The 22,280-nt window shown below is 36.1% G+C and overlaps 2 protein-coding genes across 7 annotated transcripts in view; one reads left to right on the top strand and one right to left on the bottom strand.

Annotated features, from left to right (window-relative positions):
- The window catches only part of LOC139971154 (protein PALS1-like), a 76,701-nt gene extending 65,837 nt beyond the window's left edge, over positions 1 to 10,864 (top strand). For 3 of the 4 annotated variants that reach the window (XM_071977383.1, XM_071977384.1, XM_071977386.1), the window contains 5 exons: positions 653 to 817; positions 1,177 to 1,379; positions 3,152 to 3,199; positions 6,699 to 6,809; positions 8,030 to 10,864. In XM_071977383.1, coding sequence (XP_071833484.1) covers positions 653 to 817; positions 1,177 to 1,379; positions 3,152 to 3,199; positions 6,699 to 6,809; positions 8,030 to 8,209 — 707 coding nt within the window. In that variant the 3' untranslated portion in view covers positions 8,210 to 10,864. The remainder of the gene's footprint in view (positions 1 to 652; positions 818 to 1,176; positions 1,380 to 3,151; positions 3,200 to 6,698; positions 6,810 to 8,029) is intronic. The other variant, XM_071977385.1, reaches the window with a different exon arrangement.
- LOC139971169 (WD repeat-containing protein 20-like) overlaps positions 10,260 to 22,280 on the bottom strand; it is a 34,202-nt gene continuing 22,181 nt past the window's right edge. The window contains exons 3-4 of one of the 3 annotated variants that reach the window (XM_071977410.1): positions 20,163 to 21,351; positions 10,260 to 19,875 (exon numbers count right to left, since the gene is read on the bottom strand). In XM_071977410.1, coding sequence (XP_071833511.1) covers positions 20,185 to 21,351 — 1,167 coding nt within the window. In that variant the 3' untranslated portion in view covers positions 10,260 to 19,875; positions 20,163 to 20,184. Of the gene's footprint in view, positions 19,876 to 20,051; positions 20,076 to 20,162; positions 21,352 to 22,280 lie in introns of those variants that run through there. The other 2 variants (XM_071977409.1, XM_071977411.1) reach the window with 2 other exon arrangements.

The following is a 22,280-nucleotide window of genomic DNA, read 5'->3' as shown; positions in this document are numbered from 1 at the left end:
ATGTGTGATGTTATATATGTACGCTGGCAAAATGGAAACAATTTGCAATTTTAGAAAAATGAATGATTATAAACTGTGATTAGTCCATGTTTACTGCCATTGTATAAACGTCACAACCTCCTCATGTAATGTTGAACTGGACGCAATCCAAGCTCAATGTATTCAAGCAGAAATAGAGAAAACAAAACATTTGATCAATTTTTCATGTCAAACGTGACCTTCAGTGCATTGTTTGATACAATTAATTACAACTTCAGCTACCAACAACAGGAAAAATTAGTACATGTAGGATTTCAATATCCATTTCACCAGGACATTTCACAATAAAGTATTTCCACTAAAAAAATGAATTATTGCTTTTATTTTTTATTAATATTGGAGCTTAAGGCAAAGATATTGTGGTGTGAATAGGACTGAAACAAGTGATTTCAGGAATACAAGGTTTGTGATACACCAACAGAGCCTCCCCAGCCATTTGGACAGGACAGATTATTAGTGACCATTTTCTTTACTTAGAGTGCTGGTTAAAATGTTGATGATATTTCATGCCAGCCTAAAGGCATTGCATATCAGAAAGTGTCAGAGAACTAATGCCTGACTTTGGAGCACCAGCTTAATGGAAGATTGTTGTCGTTTCGTTTAACCTCGACAGATGACGACTCAGACGAGCTGGAATTATATGAAGAAGTCGGGATATACTATGCCAATCCAGAGCGTAAGAGGCCCATCGTTCTAGTGGGGCCGCCGAGCGTCGGTATCAACGAACTAAAGCGGAAACTGCTGGAGGATGACACGACGTATAAAGCAGCGGTGCCTCGTAAGTTAAGGCCAGTCCATGAAAGCAGCTGGTTTGATTTGTTTCAGGGATTATTTTCAAATATTTTAAATAGCGACCAAGATTTGGTTTCTCTCGTGGTTGCAATTGATCGCACCTTGATATCATTCAGGATTGTTTTTTTTTCCAAATCAGAGAACGTTAGCTGGTAATAATTGGGATCCGACCCCTAAATTGATCCGTTAAAGTTTGATGACTGAGCCAGAAAGGAAATGACATTGTCAAAGGGAAGGTTGTCGTTTCTTCGAACCATTGGAAATGTGATTGTCGCCATCTCTTTGTTGTGTTCTGAATAAACGCAGTAAGTAATACCCCTATCTGTCTCTTGGTTTTTCCATAAGATACCAGCAGGTCTCGGAAGAACCATGAAATAGATGGTATGGACTACCACTTCACCACAAAGCACCAGTTTGAACTGGACATTGCAGCCGGCAAGTTTGTAGAATATGGAGAGTTTGGTAAAAACCTCTACGGGATCAGCTTGGAGTCCATCTCGTCGGTTGTTAACGAAGGACGCATATGCATATTGAACCTTCATCCTCAGGTAAACTTATCAATTTGGATTTAATATTTAATCGATTTAATATTAGATATTAACTAACTTCTTAGCGAATGTTAGCCCCAGGAGGAAGATGGCACTTATGTGTTACACACTATGTTGTAGATGTTACACACTCTGTTGCAATTTATATAAATAATGTATGCAATGTAATGCAAACAGTGTATGTAATTAGTTACTTCAAGCCTATAGCAATGCATCAGTGAAGTGAAGGGAAATGAGTTGATCCGATAGGAACCCCCCCACCCGGTAGGAGCTGTTATTATGAATGTATCATGAAATGCCAACCACTGGGTTTGAAACTTTTAAAGGAAATTGTTGAGACATGATGTCACAGGTTGTCATAACATCATTTTGATATCCGTCAATTAACAATTTTCAAACGAAAGAAATGTTTGGATGAATTTGGCATTTGTTGTAGCTTACTTTGCTGTGGCTGTTTCTTTTCGGGTTATATTTTTTCATTTCTGATTTATTCTGTCCCACTCTGGGTTCTTTTATTTTCTCTAGGTTTTCATTTAAAGCTGTTAACTGTAGTGTTGCTGTATTATTATCTGTGGTAGCATTAACCTCTGTGATCTTACAAAACTGAACATGAGGTTTATTACATCAATAAACTACAAGCTAACTGTGTGTGTAGATTTAAGCTTTGGTTTGCAGTAAGCTTTTTGGAATTGGAGCCTTAGAGAGCCCATAATGCAGCCAGTGTTTTTTATAATGAATTTTTTTCAGCTGGGACTTGGAGCATCTATTATAGTGGGGTCCTGTTAGATATTTGATTGTGGTTTTGGGACTTGGACCAAGTCTGTAACAGGATCCCATTGAGCTGTTTATATGATAGTTTGGCTGTAAACTGGAAGGTTTTAACTGAGATTTGGGCAATGACCATTGTGGGATCTGTCTATATGCTACCTGTTTATTAAACCATTTTACTAATACATTGTTTGTATTGTGTTATGCAACTAACATACCTAACAATAACACATGGTGTTGTACCTCATGAACTGGATCTGAGGAAGTGACCTCTGTTGACATAATTCAGAACACTGTTGTCACTGTTACTGATACAGTGTGTCATCTCTGTGCAGGGGTTTGGGTTAATGGTGAGAAGAATTGCACTTTAGCTGTGCTTATATGACAAAAACAAAGTGAAATTATTATTTTCAGTATTTGGTCAAAAATTGATATGCCTTCGTATAGCCCTGCCTTCGTAGCCCTGCCTTGGTAGCCCTGCCTTCGTATAGCCTATTGATTGATTTTGTTAGCTACACCCAAAGTAATGTCAAAGCTTTGCAGTCTTCTGTACTGATAAGTATTTCACAACATGCAACACTTAACATGTTTCACCTGGAGCAAACAATGTTAAATTTTATGATCAAACAATTCATCCATGTCCTTATCAAATGGATTTATAGGTAGTAATTTGGTTCCAGAAAGTCTTTTTTGGACAGTGATAAAAGTGGCTTGAATGAATGTGCAGGTACCATGATCAGAATAGAAAGAACACTGAGGCTGCTGCCACAAAATGGCACTAAGCCCAGGAGACTGGTGGCAGTAGTAGAGGGCAGTAGACCAGTTAATTGAAAGAGTTAACGCTGCAAATGCTCTCGGCTGGTGTTGTTTTACTAATGATGTATTTATATTTAATGCCAACTAACTTATGTGTCATGTGGTTTAACTCATGGACTAATATTCTCAATACTCATATTTACATCCTGTTCATTCTTTTGTTTTTGTTTTCTTGTTGCATGCCACAGGGAGTGGATCGCAAACAAAACATGCTGGGACGAGGTCCCTTATTACGGGTGTGTCATCATTTTCGTACTAACATAAATGTCTTTCAGTTTTTTTCATCAGTGCTTATGAAAATATAAATTAATGGTTTTCACATCTGTGCTTTGAGACAGTTTGCAAAAACAAAAAAAAAGCTTCGTAACATATTTCAAATGAATGGAAAAAAAACAATGATTTTCATGTCAAAGCTTACAGATATTCTTCCCTTCCAATTATAAATACCAAAGGTGCTTTGTTTCAGCTGAAAGGCATTCTTGTTAGTGAAATAAAACAATGGTTTCTTGGTAAGGCCACATGGATTGGGTCTGAAACAAAGCTGAGCTCTGTTATTAGGGGGGGGGGGGGTATCATCACTTTTCACATTAACAGAAGTCTCGATCATTCGTTCATTCATTCATCCATCAGTAAAGCACATCCTTGTTTAATACAGAACCTTGCAACTAAAATCAAAAGATGCTTTGTGAATCGTAGAAAGTTTAAATATCAATGACTTTTAAAGGGTATATCACATCAGCTTTTAAAAGTCATTCTTCAATAAGCAACACATATTTGTTGCAGAAAGGAGGGAGGGGCAGGGCGAGGGGGCATTTTGCATTAAAAGTCGTTCTTTCAGTTCAATGAAAGATGCTCTTGCCTTTAATATTGAAAACTGATTATCATTCAGTTAGTGGTGAGTACTGAACAAACTACCTTGTGTGAACCCCTTCCTTCCCACCCCACACTTGCCCCTTTTGTTATTTGTTCTCATTTCTTTTGCTAAATTGCTTTGTGTTCAATTGTCTGTATTGTGTTGGTGTGCATTGAAGAAAACTGCGGTATTCGCCAGGTTGCATATTTACATTGCACAGCTATTTAGTAGATTGTAAAAGTCAGAAGTGGCCTATTTTTCATGAATAATTCAGCATGACTAGTTAAGTTACCTATATACTGCTTGGACTGGTTGAAATGGGTGGAATGTAACTTAAAGGAACATGCTGCTTCTGGCAAAGAAAAAAAAAAGAGTTAGTCAGATACAGAAGTGTGATGTACTACATTTGAAGAATATGAAATTAACAACACAAGTACATGTAAAATTAATTACGAAAAAAAAACGTGAACAATCTTAATAATAATGTTGTGTCAATGAAGTGAGGTCTGAAGCTTGGGTTATCAACACTGAAGTCATATGTTATCACAGTGTCAGATGCTCAGTGGAATTCTAAAATATGTTTATACACAACATATTGCTTTAAGTTAATGCATGTATGGACTGTATCATTTGGTAGCTTTTAATGTATTATTTGCAATGCAAAATGACATCTGCACAAACACACATGTTACTTTGTTGAGTGTCACAGTGGAATCCCTTCACAAATCGAAAAAATCAACACTTCTAAAAACTCTTTTCTGACAGAGGAAACTAGGTCTAAACTAATTGTCACATGATTCTGTTTAATGGAAAATACTTCATTGTCAAGGAAGGGGGAAATTCCTGCTAAATGTAAAATTGAGTTGAATATGACCTAATAAATTATACATCTATCACATAGACTACACCATTCATAGAGGAAAGAATGTATTAATTTAGCTTGTGTGTGCATTACTGTTAGGGTACCACCAATGCAAAGATTCTGGCAATATCATTTAAATTAAAGATCATTGTAAGTGAAAAAATTGAAAGAAATATTGAGCATGCTTCATTTATAAAAAATAAAAAAAAGCTTTGAAAATATGCTTTCAATTTATCACTGCTTTCGAAAGTCTTTTGGGTGATTTGAAAGATATATAAGATGCATGAGGAAGAGAAAACATGAGAGGTTCGGTGTAAGGATGTTTTCATTGAAGTGAAAAAATGCATGGCATAGTACATCCATCACTTGCTACAAACTGAACAACAGACAGGGCTGCATTATCATCTGTATTTGCCTACCTGACACATTATTCAGAAACTTTTTATACAGTCTCTGATTGGTCAAGGAGGTATCTTCAAACTCTGTAGCTATTTGTGATTGGTTAATAATGCATGTATCTGTTCTATTCTACTCCTTATTGGTCAGACAAATTATAATGGCTCTTTCCTTAATTCTCTCGATTGATCAATTATCCTTGTATTCCATTTTGCTTCTGATTGTTCAGTTAGATATCTGTCTATTCTCTTACTTCTTCTCCTGATTAATTGATTGGTAAATCTTTCTATTCTCTTACTGCTTTTGATGTGGTTAAGTGTCTTTTCCCTGCACCTGATTGGTCAGTTTATCACCTCTCTATTTTTTGCTGCTCATGATATTGCCAGAGGAGTGTCTTTCTTTTCTTCCATTCAAAATCTTTCTGAATATTCAGTGATACATATTGTACACTATAACTGATTCTGATTGGTTAGTGAAGTTAATGTTCTTATGACCCTATGGCATCTTCTATTACGTCAATGAGGAATCCTCTCTGTGGTAACTCTACTAGCAGCTGACATGAGCTTACAGTATTCAATAGGGAGAATCATTTAATGATCATTAATGTTCCTATGACCCTATGGCATCTTCTATTACGTCAGTGAGGAACCCTCTCTGTGGTCACTCTACTAGCTGCTGACATGAGCTTACAGTATTCAATAGGGAGAATCATTTAATGATCATTAATGTTCCTATGACGCTATGGCATCTTCTATTACGTCAGTGAGGAACCCTCTCTGTGGTCACTCTACTAGCTGCTGACATGAGCTTACAGTATTCAATAGGGAGAGTCATTTAATGATCATTAATGGATCCGATAATAACTCTCAAGCAAAATATTCTGCAAAAATAAAGAGATGGGTAGTCATACTTGTATATCACAATATGTACAACTGCCTTGTTTTCAAGGGTGATTTAGTAGTTAAGAGAGAACATGTCAAGTATGACAGGATCGTGGCCATCCTATTTGGAAATGGGTCATTTAACCTGCTCCCTCAATATCTTGCGTGTGTGTTGCTGTCCTCCAATGATTTTAAGCATCTCTGTCATCGTGTTGGAGTAATTATCAGTGTAAAACATTATGGGAACTGCATGTGTTTAGGTTTGCATGAAGTATCTGTAAAACAAATATATACAATGGCACATTACATCTATAGCATATATATATATATATATATATATATATATATATATATATATATATATATATATATATAAATATATATAAATATAAATATATATATATATATATATATATATATATATATATATATAAATATATATAAATATAAATATATATATATATATATATAAATATATAAATATATATAAATATAAATATATATATATATATATATATATATAAATATATATAAATATAAATATATATATATATATATATATAGCTGACACTGATATTAAACTACCAGCTGCTTGGGATATTTACAGTTAAGTTGCTTGCACTGGTTTTGTGTTGCATGTATCTCTCTATTATATGGTTTGATTCCTATTATTTCCTGTATTGTATGCATCCATCTCATCAGAGAGTTTTCAAATCTGCTTTTCTTTCTTTTGATCTGAGTAGTTCTTGAGGATTATCAAGAATTCTGATCTTCATCCATATTACATCTTCATCGCGCCACCGTCCTTGGATCGGTTGAGACAACAGAGGACTGATGCTGGTGAACATTTGAAGGTAAGCTCAACAGTCCTAGATACAAATGAAGGACAGTAATGGAAAGTTTCTGACTAATGTAGACATTAAATGTATTGAGGGCGGTATGTTGCACTGAAGAGATTGAATCCTATTAAGTACAATGACTCCCCCTGACAACTCTCTCCATAGTCATCATTTACTCATTAAAGAAGGAATCGAGGTTTCATTCACCGTCAGGGATCAGGCTAAGAAGTAATCTGAACTGATGACAGTGTCAAATGAGAACATGTACTATGTAGCTATGCCAAGTTTTATAAACTACTTGGAAAATTTAACAAAGTTCTGGACAGATATTACATTGGGTCACACAAATAATGTAGAAAAGTAACCATTTGATTGGAAAATTGGTGAGAAATTAACCACCACTGCCATCAATTTATACACCATGCAAGTATCTGGTAGTTATGCTTCTGTCAAATACAAACGACACAAATGTGTTTATCAAGGTTTTTGTCTCCAAAAAATTAAACAAAATTTTGTAGATGTCATTTTTGTAAGATGTCATAATAACAACCGTTAACATTTTCACATTTAAAGATCCATGCATTCAGCACCTGGAGTATTGCAGCTTTAAGTAGCTACAGTATTTTGGTCATCATGTACAAAATCTTTGTAGCACTTAAAGACTTTCACATAACACTTGACTTGGTTGCTTGCATATACTTCTGATGAAGTGCATAACAACAAATTTTGACTTTTCTTCATTTGAATGTAACAAAATCTTCATATTTTGCCCTCTGTTGATCTCAAAGTGACCTTTATCGAAGATAGGATCTCCTTTCATCCTGAAAGAGATCTCTAACCATCAGTGTCGCGTTTACCCTTATGCAGCCATTGGTTGTTGCTTAACCTGACCAGTGCTTGCTTGTTGAGTTATATTTACACAGTTTTTAGATTTTGACCCCCGTTTATCTTGTTTAAACCTGCTATATATCTTTGTATCTCTGTTTGACCTCCACCATATAAAGTAGCAAACTATTAAAAGGTTCACTTTGAAAATGGTTTCTAAAAGTACCAGAGTCCAATAGGTATGTTGACATTATTTATGGTTAATCGACAACCTAAGGAAATGGGATGATGGTTTGTTCTGGTTTAGCAAACTTACTGTGAAGGTTAACATTGACTGATTTTGTTGTTTCACACAATGCACAATAGGTAGTTGATTGCAAAGTTTTGGTTTCTTGACTCTTTCCCTTCAGGAGGAAGAATTGAGGAACATTATTGAGATGGGTCGTTCCATGGAGGACGTGTATGGGCATTACTTTGACTGCGTTATCATCCATTATGATCATGAACGTGCCTACAGAGACCTTACCACAGAGATTCAGAGGATACAGACGGAACCCCAGTGGGTTCCCATCAAGTGGATAAGACTGTGATGGGTACGTGGCTCGGTTTGTCCTCCGCCAAAATGGGCGCCCATACTCCCGTGAGCCCAGCCAGACCACCGCATGGATATTGTAAATAGTTTAATACTGTACAAGTTTCATATATTTACACACCACTGTTGCCTATTGCACATAATGAGGAATTTGTAACACCGTAGCCACACAACTCAGTTGTAATATCCTCTTTGGGTTTGTTGGGTATTGTTTTTCTCTCTTTTGGAGGTTAGTACTGCCAGTGAATTCAAGAGCCTCACAAGAGCTGACCATGCAAATATTACACATTGTACACCTTCAATGCCTGTTGGTAGTTGATATCAATTGTCTGGTTCAAAAGTATCCTTTCCTCTTACAAGAGCTGCCAGCATTCACAATTCTTCTGTATTATTTAGTATGTAACTCTCTTATATTATCTTTATATACTATAGCATCGTTGAGCGATCACTTCTCACACAGCCTCTTTTGTCCTTGTATTCATTGCAGTAACTCGAAGGAAGAATTGGGCAATTGTCATATATATATATATATAGAACTATCAAACATTACCAGATGAAAAAGTTTGTTCTGTGTACTACTGTGGTTGATGACCCTTAACATGGCTGAGTGTTAATAATACTGACCAGTGAAATAACTCTGTATCGATGTGAGAAATGCGGCCAAATGAAGCATTTTATTGGAGTTTAATTTTCCATGATGTCAGGAACTCCAATTTACAAAGGTGCTGGTTTGGTCACTTTGCCATCTCAGATCATATGGTCAGAATATTGAGATCAGAGGAAAAAGTTAACCAACCATTATTCAGCTGTCAAGTTATTAAGATAGCATTCAGAATGTCGCTTAAAGTTAGTAGTTTTTGTTGAATCTTTTGAAGTTATTCTCCCTATTAATTGCGGCTGACGTTGGTTTTAACTGTTGACAATTTATCGTTTCTATTTTTGTGAGAGAAATGTTACATTCAAGCATAACAACTGACAATTTTAAATTTACTATTTTAGTAGGTTGTTTATCTATTATAGTGTTTCTTAGATGATGTTAATATCAACCAATGAAATCAGCCTCTTTTAGGCAAGTGTAAATGTTTTTCAAAGGACCAAAATTTTAACCTATATTTAAAATGATATTTAAATTGTTACCAATTTCATGGCATTTTTAACTTTGGATGAATTTTAAAAAGCAAACTATATGCCAAATAAAAGAGTTAGTGTTAAAGTGTTCTTATTCTTATACCATTGAAGAGGTTGTATAACTGGATGTGGAGAAACGAAGGTTTGGGTATATCCTACCAGCACATCAAAATAACATCTGATTGTGCTGGCAGTGAAGTGTCCTCCACAGTGGAAATATATATGAACATCAAACTTCATTACTAGCTTGTTGCATTAGTGTCATTCATGTACCAACATATAGCCTATGTCAACATCAACATCAACATAACAACAACAAGCTTATATTAAGCTATTAAAGCCTAGTGTACTATTCATTAAATGATGGGGTAGTGATGTCGTTTTTGTCAATATAAACTGTTTATTCTATATATACCAGCTTTCTGGCACAATTTTGGGATTAATAGACATGAAATGGAATGTAGACTATGTATAGGGTGAATCTAGCAGGAAGTGTATTGCAGTCATGTTAAAGTGTTACAATGACATGCAGACCAAATCCTGTTACATTTAGATGTTTGCACATACACAGAAAACAAGCACAATGTTAATAAGATATTTATTCGTGTTTGTATATTTGTATTTAGAGCAAGGATGAGGAGGAGGGAAGAAGGGTGGGGTTGGGGAGGGGGGGGTTGTTGGGGGTACTGTCTTACTTGTAACCTTTATGATTTGGTGGAAGGTCTGACATTGTGAGGTAATTGTTCTTTAGGTTACCATAAATATATAACAAGTATCTTTGTACTATGAGCAACCGCTCATATGTAGAAGTTAAAGCTTTAAGATCCCATTGATGATGAGGAGGAGGAGTAAGTAATTTATTCCTTCTACATCATTAAAAACATCACATAAACTGCCATTCAAGTGGTTGTATTCTGGAAAATCCCTCCATTTCCATGTATTCGTGCCCTCAATTTAAATGGAACTGTGCAACTGTTTGCCCGTATTCAATTTTAGCGCTATTCTTAAAATCATTTTCATATACTTGTACCGGCTCAACTACTTAATACTTTACAAAATTTCTGAAACTGTCCACTGTTAATCTGTATTCTAGATAAAATCATACCAACAGCAAGCAATTGCCCGTCGATCCTGGAAGGTGCCATCGCATTTAACAGATGATAATCTGTGGTATTAAGCAAATGATACCCTGATGTGATGGTAGACCTACAACCACCCAGCCATCTGGGTTGTTTTAGTGAAATTTGTGTTTCTTTGAAACTGCCATGACTTGTAGGGTGCTAAGATGTTATCATCAAAGATGCCCATAGTCTTCTTATTTTAGTTGTAAAGGAAGTTCTACCATTAACTCAGGGGTTGGTTGAATATCGCATCACTTAGAAGCCAAACTGTCTCATGATATTTCATCAGTATCAATTATTTCTAATCTCCTTTATTGTAATACAGCAGTCCAGATCTTAGAATTTCACAATTTTAGACACTTTTTTGTCAAATGCAAAGTGCTTATAAAAATCTACTTTCTAAAGTTCTAACTTCTACACATCAGCTACTGTATTGATTTGATGTTTCTATTCTCAATGTCTACTGGCAGAAAATTGCAAGTGCATTATTTTAACTACTGGCAAATGGCTAAACCGATTGTGTTTAGCCAGTAAATGGCCTGAATTTTCAAGGCTTGCAGTCTGATGAAAGGTGCTTATTAAGGTTAAAAGTCCCATTTTACTTTTAAAACCTAAAAACAAACATTACATACATGCCTCTCTCTAGAACTATGAAGATTGCAGGCATGAGCAAGTGAAACAGAATGCCCTTATTGTCTGTGTATTAATTTTTGAATTAATTTTCTTGTGATATCTTTTAAATGATAGTATCCAAAGAGAAAATGTTATTTCGTAACTTATCAAGCCAATTTTGTGGTGTTACTTGTGATTTGTCTTCTGCATAAATTTGCATGTCATTTTCAAAAATCAGAGAAGTGCCTTTTGTACAGTAGCCAATGAATGCCATGATTTTATACTGTGTCAATTTCATTCATGTCCTTGCCAATGAATGCATCTTTTTGAATGACTTTCAAGACATTTTAACTGAAGGGGGGGGGGAGGTGGGGGAGGGGAGGATAAAAATGTATAGGTTCTTTGAAGATCCTTTTATGATTCTTATAAAATGTCTGTAATGATGAATGATAATCTTCTGTATTTCTATATTTCTGTTCAGATCTTCAGACCATTTTTTAATGCCCTGGTTTACTTTAGTTTCTCTCTCTCTATCATTATTATCCCAAGCCAGAGGCATTTTAATTTGTAACTTAGGACCTCATGTACCATAATAGTAAAAAATATGTTGTGTTTATCGTGTTTTGTAAAATATTTACAATCTTGGTAGTTTCCTGGGGAGAACAATGGGATTATTATATTATTTTTCTATGAACTAATCAAGCTTGTACAGGTCAGAAATAAAAAAAAAATAAAAAAGTGTATTCTCAAGTACATTAGGTAACCAATTGAGATGTATCTTCCTCCAAATGTATTGGATTAGCTGCAATTCAAATATATCACAGAGATTTAAATCAATTTCTACTTTCTCATCTTTCTAACATAGTTTTGAACATGTTTTCATGGAATACAATATGTACTATAAATAGAGGAACATGATCCAAAATTCACTAATTTGCTATGAAATACAAAGATATTTTGCAACTTTTTTACATATTAACCATCATTTGGGACAAATGCTGATACCTCCTGTACAAATTACAATATTCTGTGCATTTGTAGTTGAGAAAAATAAGGCCATTAACTTTGTGAACATTTTTGAAAGATTGGTATGTTGATGGTATAAGTTACCCTTGGGCTGTTGTGTTTGATATAGACATTGACATTCTTACCTTTAAACAACTTCAATTATTTATATTAAAATGCTGGGCAGCAAAATGTTCATATGCTAAATCACACTTCTACTCTTACACATTGAATGAGGTAAAAGAATGTTCAGTCACACATTCATTTTGACTTCATCAGTATTTAAAAGTCTTCACAAAATAATAACGCAAAACATTTGATGCAGTTTTTCCCAATTTTTTAATCCATTCGTAAAGTTTTTTTTCTCCAGTAATAATCAAAAGCAGATTTACAAAATCTTTCCGATTTAATATACACAACATATGGATGAATCTTTTAACTCTCACATCATTGACAGGGTCATATTGTTGATCTGTCACGACGGATGCAATAATTATAAGCATTTGAAAAATAGAAAGGAAGTACAATATTGATAAAGAATTAAAATTTTTGGGTACTCTGGAAACCATTTACTGTTTTCTCATTTCAACGCCCTCTCCACTTTCAGTGAAAAAATATTGAATGATCCTTGCTTATTTTATATTTTTTTTCGGAGGAAGGGGGGAATAGGTTCTTGCTAATGTATTTTTTAATTTTCAATTGGATGAATTCATCATATCATCCTACATAATCCAGCTGACAAAGTATTTTGAGTTTTAGGGATAGAAAGGATTAAACTATAGATTTGATTTATTCGTACCACTCATACATTGTCAGTTAAAGAGTATTTCCCTGCACATGAAAAAGTTGTGCATTCCAATGCATCTCCCTCCATTGAAACTTGCCAACTGAATAAGGTGAAATATACATAACAGGGTTCTAGCAGAGAAGAGGCAAACAATTTTTTCGGCAGTTGAACGATGAGGTAGATCATCCCAGATAAACCAATGTTCTCAAATCGGTAAAACACTTTCACAAAATTCAATCAAGATAGACCCTGGGCATGCAAAGCAAACTGTTACCATTAGTGCACTCTCCAAGCCCTGTCTCCTCAAGCAGCCACAGTGATCCATAATGGTGATGTGTCCAATGCAATTCTCTTTAAAGAACTGATGCTACATAAAATCTTTAGCACAAGGGCCAAAGGGAACTTCTTTGCAGACACTGAGTGTGAACTATACTATAAGATAAACTGAGACAAAAAACAAACATAAACTTTGATCTAAGACCAACACATTTTTACCACCAACTTAGTTATACATAAAAGGATCTTTTACAGAAATGTATATTCAAATGATATGTAAATCACTTTGAATATATTTATTATTCTAAGTGGTTTTAACATAAAGACTCAATTCATATATCTTGAACCAGCTGAAACCTTGCTTTAACTGTATTGTTAATTATAAAAAAAACATGAATATAACATAAACATATATAAAACAAACTAAACCTAAAAGAACCCACACTCCAAATTCAAGGGTAGTTGTTAAAGGTCACCAGTATTGGCCTCAAGTATGCTTGAAAGTAAAGTATTGGTCACCACTCATCTTGCAACGTTACCAAGCATTTAACTACCACTCTCATAGTACTCTCCTTTCATCAAACATATAACTGTGTAATTTAACAACCCTCAATGTCTGGTAGTATCCTGAAGATACAGAACCACCTGCAGAGTACTTATGAAAACTTAGAATATTTTAGAAAGATCACATTGCGGCCAATACTGATCATCAATATTGATCAATACTGAGTATCTTCGAGAGCGGTATTTATCGACAGCACTAAATTTGTCTTAATCCATTGATCAAGCTACAGACAGAGACAGGTGACATTGGCAATAGATCACTTCAAGGAAACATTCTCTTGTATGAAGTTTACTTTTGAAAATTTGGTGATCCGAACATTCAAATATCATAAAACCTTTCAAATAATGTGGGTCTTTGACCAATATTATATTTTTGTGTTGCATAAGTAAAAATAAGAAAAAGGAAAAGAAAGGAATTAATTTGTTATTGACTTCCCCTAGTTATAAAATTAATTAGCAGCTGCTGGTAGTATCATCGTACAGTCTTCCTTTTATTATATCATGGAATGACCCAATTTGTGCTTTTTGTACATAAAAAGCAAAAACAACATACAATTTTACCTATGGCCATGGTTATGAATCCTAGATGAGGAGATTTCACATACCAACGATATGTGTGGGAGACTTTGATGCTACATTCGAGTATAATCTTGAGTTTCATGCAAGTAAGGTGGGTTTTACTCAAATACACAAGTTATAGTCAGGTAACATTGGTTCATTTACACACCGGAGGGAAATGATACACAGAAAATAAGTTCATTTAACTACCCCCATAACATTCATATGATGGGTTTATTCAAAATACCTCAAACACCAGAGTAGCATATGCAGGTAAGCAAGTTTACTTTCCTTTTTTTTCTAATTCTTTGCTATCAAAGCTGTAGTAAAGTGACATTAATATTAGTTACATTAAGACCGTGAGGATTAACATCTGTATTACTACTGTGCTTCGCATACTACCATTTCTGACAAAGAGGGGTGAGGGGTCAGGGTATACAGCCCTGGGGCCCATGATCAATAAGGGATCCTGGGAAAATATGGGATAATGAATGATGAATTCTCACTTTCATAATATACTTAATAGAAAAATGAAGACTTCAAAAAGGGGGACCCGGTGACCTAACTGTGCCCAGGGCCAAAGCAGGCTCTCGATGTACCTGTCTTCTACCCCCTGGTGCCTACTACTGATACAGTAGATGAAGTCCCTACCAGTGAAAAACCAATAGTATCAAGCAACCACTAATCAGTAATTGACTGAATAGATAAGAATTCAACGATATAACTTTCAGTAGACTTCATTTGCATATAACCAATCTTTTTAACTCTAAAATTTCACTCTCAATATGTTTCTAGTAGAATTGCTAAAAGGTACAAAACTTGAAGAAAGCCTTTTGATATTTGCTTAATGTTTTTAATACGGGGCATCCCTTTCTCATCTTCTATTATTTTTGAATATTTACCAATATATTTATTAATAGAAAAGAAAGAAAAAGCAATATGACTAAGCATTCAGGGACCACTGGCAAGGATATGACTTCATATTTTTTTCTTTTTGGTGATATATAAATACTCTTTTATTACTTGGAGACTGCTCGGGAAAGACTGAGGATGGATTAGAACAAAATGACCATCGAACCACTCAATTCATCACATTTTTAAAACTAAATTTGCAAAGAAAATTAAGTATTTCTTTGTAATCACTTGTTAGGAAATGAGCAAGAAATGCCAAAACGTGTTTCTTAGTTTAATTTGCCAATTTATTCTGTAACCAATTTTTAATGGTCTGCCAAGTAGCTGCTAAATACTTTTGAATACATAACTGTATCATTTTTCAATATAAGTTCTACAAATTAAAGCATGGATTGGCAAATAGAAAGCTATAACTATGAACGATACAATCTCTTTATTTGACTACAATCAAGGCTGATTTGATCATATATTTAAGCAAATTCACAACAAATATTACACAATGACAGATGGTATAAAACTGAATTGAATGGATTTTCCAATTAAACTCAATGAGGAAAAAAGAAGACAAAAATAAATGAAGGAAAATATGGTGAAAGGGCAACCCTTGAGGTGTTTACGAAAGATTCAGAAATACAGAATATAAGAGTCTTAAGAAACAGCGTACATAGATTTGATAAATTTGTGAACCTACAGGGGCATACAAAAAACCTATAGATTAATTCCATTTTTCAGCAAGATGTTGTGCTACTTTAAACAAACCGTGAAATTCAATCAACATTGAAGCTCTCATTGCCCCATCTCCCTCGTAATCTCCCCCCCCCCCCACCCCACCTACCCCCGGTAAAGGTGGACATTATCAAAAGAACACTTTCCTTTTTTATGTAAATAACCTCCCCATAAGACAAAACAACATGACAACATTCTGTTTTCTAGTCTTGATTTAACAGGCTGAGAGCAAACAGCTATTGAATATAACCTACACACAAAGAACTTTACAGCAGTAAGAAACAGTTCTGATTTCATAGATTTTTTTTCTAAACTGTCCATGAGACTGGTAAGACTTCTTTCACTGGGCTACATTTTAAAAGAAAAAATCTTCCTATCATTCCAAGTGTGGTACTATTTCAGACCATTTACCAGCATATATGTCAAAGCATATCATGTGTGGTCACTGAAGGAGCATTAGAGATGTCAGACTGAGTATTCTTTGCTTTTTAAAGAGACATATCGGAGTTTAAAGCCAGTAAATACACAACTCGAGTGCAAGACCCAATTATCTTACTGCTTTAGGTCCGACCAGTATAAAAGCCGATTGTTTGGTATCAGGAGTGAACCATAACAATACAGGTTTCAACCATTCTGATGAGTTTGGGATATCAAATAACTTCTGTTTTGCTGTGAGTCTTTAAAGGCTTAGTTCTGTATCTGTCTTTTTAGTACATATGCAGAGTTTTCTGGAGGGTATGCACAGTCCATCCAAACTTTGTTGTAGGATCATGAGAATACTTCCACTTATAAAAGATATTAATAAAGAGAAATTTCATAATTGTTCTTAATTACTTCTGTAACCATGGTTGCATTTTTCTTTTCCAGCCATTCCTCATGAATGTTACAGTGTTATTAAACCTATAGAAAAGATTAGAGAACCTTTTCTTTTTTTTTTTTGTACGATGCCAATTAGGGTTCAGCTATTTGAGGGAATTTCCTACATCTTGGCTCATACATGTATTGAGATGCATTTTATAAATGCACAATAATGATGATGGAAAGATATGATGATGGAAAGAAGAAGCATTATTATTATTATTACTAATTTTTTATTTGCTGTACCAGGATGACTAATGAAGTCTATGATGAATTAATGGTTGTGAGGGCATGAAACAGGAATAAATGCAAGCAAGGATTCAAAAAACTTTTAAAATCATCAGAGAGATTGGGTGAGAGCAAGGGCTGAGATGATGTTAGAATACAGTCTTTCTGCTTCTCTCTGAAAGGTAAAAAGACTTAGCCTTCAGATATTTGACATAGAACAACTTTTGCTTCTTGTAACAGCTACGGTTGATAAAGTAGTAGATATTGCAGTGAACTGTGTCATGTATTTGCCGACATACCACAAACCTACAGGTGAAATTCTTTTTGAGGGTTAATGTACCACTGACAGAAGCAACAACTGCTGCTACAGCAGGAATTTATAATCTGACGGCACACAGGCTGGACGACGTCTTATTACAGATAAATAAATATCCTTCTAACAATGACCTTAACTATCCATCAGGATACACATCAGAACTACTGCTGCATCAAACATTGACAAATCTGCTTCATCTAACAGAGCCCCGGTATCTATGGAAACCATTAAATCAGCTTAGAAGGCTGCAGGAACCGTTATCAAATTCGATTGAAATCCTTTTTGACAGAAATGTTTCTCATATCTATAAAACACCGTGGGATCCGATCCCAGTATAAAATCAAGATCTTAAACACCTCCTTCCAGGACATAAAGTGTTATATTATGAATACTCTCTCGCTCTCTGCACTGAGGGCGCTGTTGACCCTGTGCAGAGTGTGAAAGCCACTGCTTTCGCACCTGTGTACAATGCTACTGCTATTCACATTCACACATCAGCCAAAGGTGAACACTGTTTTACAGCTGAAAGTCATAAGAGTGTTTTATGATTGCTCTTCACCATAGCGATTCCATCTTCTGGACTAGACCACTGTACCAGATGCAGCTGCATGCTGGGACATCCCCTAAAAGAACAAAGGATGGGTATTGTCAAAATGACCGACAAAAAATGAAGATGTCATGCCTTTCTCGACGTCAAATGTATTTTTTCCATACTTTGATAAAAAGAGAAGAAAAATTACATTTTACATTTCTTCCACAGAATGGCCTTTCATAGTAAACTTAACAAATAGGGCAGATTTTATCATTAATAATTGTGGTACCTCGAGTTTAAAATCATAATTTTTACTATTTGTTTCAAAAGGTTGGTATTTGACATCCATATTTCCCTATTTTTTATTATCTCCTTCAAACATTTACTTCAAAACATTTTCCTTCCCTCCCTCTCCCAAGATATCCTAAGCATTAATTCATTGTTCAAGCTCATCATATTATAAATATTTTTTTAAGATTCTCATCTGACTAACGAAAACACCTTTTCTTTCTAATTTGTGACCTTTGAATTACCGCATAAAATCCATATGGCATCTTTGCATCCTTCAAAACACATACTTCCTTTTTTGGGAGTGCTTCTTCTAAACAACCATTCAACTTGAAGGGTTAGTAGGCCAGTTTGACTAGCTATGTATCGATTTCCTACTTACCAGTTGCTGGAATCCTACGACACTACATGAATGATAACTACATGTGAATGACTAGAGCATGGACAGAGACTAGGCGAGTAGGACAGCATGAGGACAAGCAGATAAAGTGACCGTATTAAAGCATGCAATTTAGGAAAGGGCAAGAGAAGCTTGCAAATAAGAAACCTCACCAATTCATCCCTTAGAACTATTGACTGAGAGAAACATTAGCCTTGTGTAGAGAGATATACTTGTCTTGTTTTCTTTGATGCAAATTGACATTTCTCATAGCTAATTGTGTTCTTAACCAGGCAAATAAATTAAAATCTTGACCTTGAATTGGCATATATGTCTGTTTTTCCATATAGAAGCTGATCCTGCTTTAAAAGCAGTTTTTCTTTCTTTCTGTGTTCAATTTTGGTGTTTTTCTTTTATGATATTATTAGATTAAACAATTTTCCAAACCAATGCAGTTCACTATCATGACTATATTAAAGGTCAGCTGTATAGACCCCAACTATAGCACGCTATCATGGAAAAGTTTATTGAGATTACGTAATCGACCTGCCTTGTTCGTTAAATGACCTCTTTTGACCAATTAGTCTGCAATGCCTGCCACATATTTTTTCTTGTATGAGGGTCTTTGTGTAAACGCTGTATGATTAACTACACTGTAGACATGAACATATTTCCACACAGTGTTTACTAAAGAGCCTAATGGTGTTAAGAAGCTATGCAGGCTAATTGTAGAGCCTGAGGTCGATTTAGGACCGTGGCAGGTCAATTACGTAATCACAAAACTTTCCTAGCAATAGCCTGCTATAATTGGAGCCAATAAAGCAGATCTTTAAGTATCATTTCAAGTTGTGAAGGTCTAGTCCAAAATTTGGAAATGTTCCACGTTGCAGTTTGATCAACTTAGTCTTTATCTTGAGAAAATTTCATCTAGAAAAATTGTTGTGGCCAAACTAAAAAAATATGCTTCAACTGTGATTGTGAAGAATGTTGCAATGAATGATAGTTGCTCAGTTGTCTTCCAGCAAATGATTGAAAATAAACATTGGAGTGACATACAGTGTATGAATGGGTCTACTTTGTACCACAAATTGACCGTAATCAACATAAGCTTTAAAACCCTAGCACCGTCATCGGAAAGAGTAGCTTACGTTTCATTTTCCCTTAATCGTCTAACCAAGGCTGCCTGAGCAAAAAATCAAAGTGAAGTACTACATACTGTTAAGTATTCAGTGTACCTACTTAACTAATGTTGTACTCTACAGGTACCAAAGTTTCTTCTCTCATGAGGATAGGTAAAGGTGTGGGGTTTATTAATAACTCTAATCCCTGCCTCCATCCCCACCTCCATCCTTCTAACCCCTGTCTCCATCCCCACTTCCTTCCTTCTAACCCCTGCCTCCTTCCCCACCTCCTTCCTTCTAACCCCTACCTCCATCCCCACCTCCTTCCTTCTAACCCCTACGTCCATCTCCACCTCCTACCTTCTAACCCCTGCCTCCTTCCCCACCTCCTTCCTTCTAACCCCTACCTCCATGCCCACCTCCTTCCTTCTAACCCCTGCCTCCATCCCCACCTCCTCCTTCCTTCTAACCCCTGCCTCCATCCCCACCTCCTCCTTCCTTCTAACCCCTACCTCCATCCCCACCCTCCTCCCTTCTTACCCGTCAACTCTGGCTTACATCATCACATAGAGCTTACCACTTTCCCTGGTCTTGCCCAAGTGTTGATGATACCCTCCTGGCAGCCAGTTACTATACAGTCTTCTCTGAAGATGAGGGTGGTCAACCTGTCGTAGGCAATTTTCTTTGTGATTAATGGCTCTAACCTAAAGACGTCATCCAGCTTTGGGCACATGGTGGTCCCCATAGCCTTGGCGCCTATACATATGATTGTTTCGTGCATTTTATTCAAGAACTGTTGCCTTGCCGTTCTGGATATACTGTCTTTTTTGCTCTTGTCCTTGGGTTTGTCCGTGAGTGATAGGGAGGTAAGGCGACTAGAGAGAGTTTGGGTTCCATCTGGGTGCATGGAGGATGCATTGGAGTCCTTACTGTGAGGTACATTATTGCACTGTGGTGATTGAGAGATCTGGGTACTAGTTCTTGTCCTGTTGGGTTGAAAACGAAGTAGCTGATCCTCAGAAAAGTCCCAAAGGCACAACTGGGTGTCCTGCCCTACCGAACCAAACCTGTAGGACACCGACGGGGTACCATCTCCCCCCGTACTATGGACTGAAGTCCTGGAGTGACTGCTGAAAGACCTATCGCGATGGTTGTCTATCCTGATGTCCTCATCACTGGCATAGACGTCCATGTTGTGAGGAAGAACCTCTGTGGTGAAAGGATCAAAACTGACCACGCTGACCCATGAATTATGGCCCCTTCCCCGCCCGACCACTCTTTTTTCATGAAAGGACCAAATGGAGACGAGGTCGTCCTCGCCGCCAACGACAATGTACTTATCATCAGGGCTCCAACAGACACATAGAAGGCCACCAAAGTAGCTCTTCATTGAGCCGTATTTCTCCATGGAGTCATAATGGAACACACGCATAAACCCATCGTGGGATACAGTCGCTACGTATTTAGTGTCGTTTGAGAATGCAAACTCATGGAGGGCTCCCTCTCCGATTACCCATCTCTGCACAGGATTTCTTGGGACTTTGCTCTTACAGGTTAACACAGCATAATCCTCTCCCTGTTTAAGAATCTGATAGATTGGCGGGGTGGACACCGGTTCCAACTCGTCATTGTACAGGTACATGCTACCGCTGAAATGCGTCACCAGGAACATGTGCTCCGTCCCTGGCACCCATCTCAGGGTGGTCACTTTGGACTTTTCAATTTGTCTCTGAAATTAAAAAAAAAAAGGTGTGAAATCAACATTGTTTGTTAGTTCTTTGCAATATTGAGAACACCAAGAAGTGTATTAAATGACTGCTCTGATATATCAACCTTTCTTTTTTGGGCGATACCAATGAGTGACGTTACTTCCATTACAGAATCAACATATATTACATCGACTGATTTTGAAATGAACTTCAAAATCAAAGAACAAGTCCCAGGTTAACTTGAACGGATTTACAAAATTGTTTTCATCCGTACTCGTATTTAGTGTGCTTTGACATTTCACAAATTTCACGTCAATTTCACAACACATAAACAAATCACTTTGCACCAAGCCCTGATGTTGACAGCACATACTAGGCATCCACTCATTGTGCCGGTGTTTACTCAATTGACGCAGCACCATATACCTGTCTTCTGACTTCCTTTTACCTCGTCTCACTGATATTTTTCAATTACCTGTTGTTTTTGGAAGCACTCAGATCATAATGTACAGTCTTTTTTCTTCATCTGTTCCCTTGCCTCTTTATTTATAGAGAACTCCTCAAGAGCAGCACACATATGAACTCAAATTGGACTGTCCCTACTTAGCTGTTCCCTTTATAAACATTTAAAAGCAAACAGGTAAACCTGTCATTAACATACCCATTAGCAATTTACTGAACAAAGCAAAAGAAAATGGACAGTTTCTTTCCAGAAATATCTTTTCTATATCAAAAGTATGGATTGATGAATCAGAGATATATATCATATTTATTGATTCATATATAGACAGGAGGAAGTGAAGTCACCAACAGTAAGTTAATGGAAAGTTTTACACGGAAGAATTTTTCATTTCAAGCAGCTCGCCAAGTTTGGTCAGCATCTTGGATGGAATGAAAGAAGACTTTATTACTGGGGAAACAGTTGAACTCCTCACCCACAAAGAAGCCA

This window comes from Apostichopus japonicus, chromosome 8, assembly GCF_037975245.1.
Source record: "Apostichopus japonicus isolate 1M-3 chromosome 8, ASM3797524v1, whole genome shotgun sequence".
NCBI lineage: Eukaryota > Metazoa > Echinodermata > Holothuroidea > Aspidochirotida > Stichopodidae > Apostichopus > Apostichopus japonicus.
This window is presented reverse-complemented; position numbering and strand designations above follow the sequence as displayed.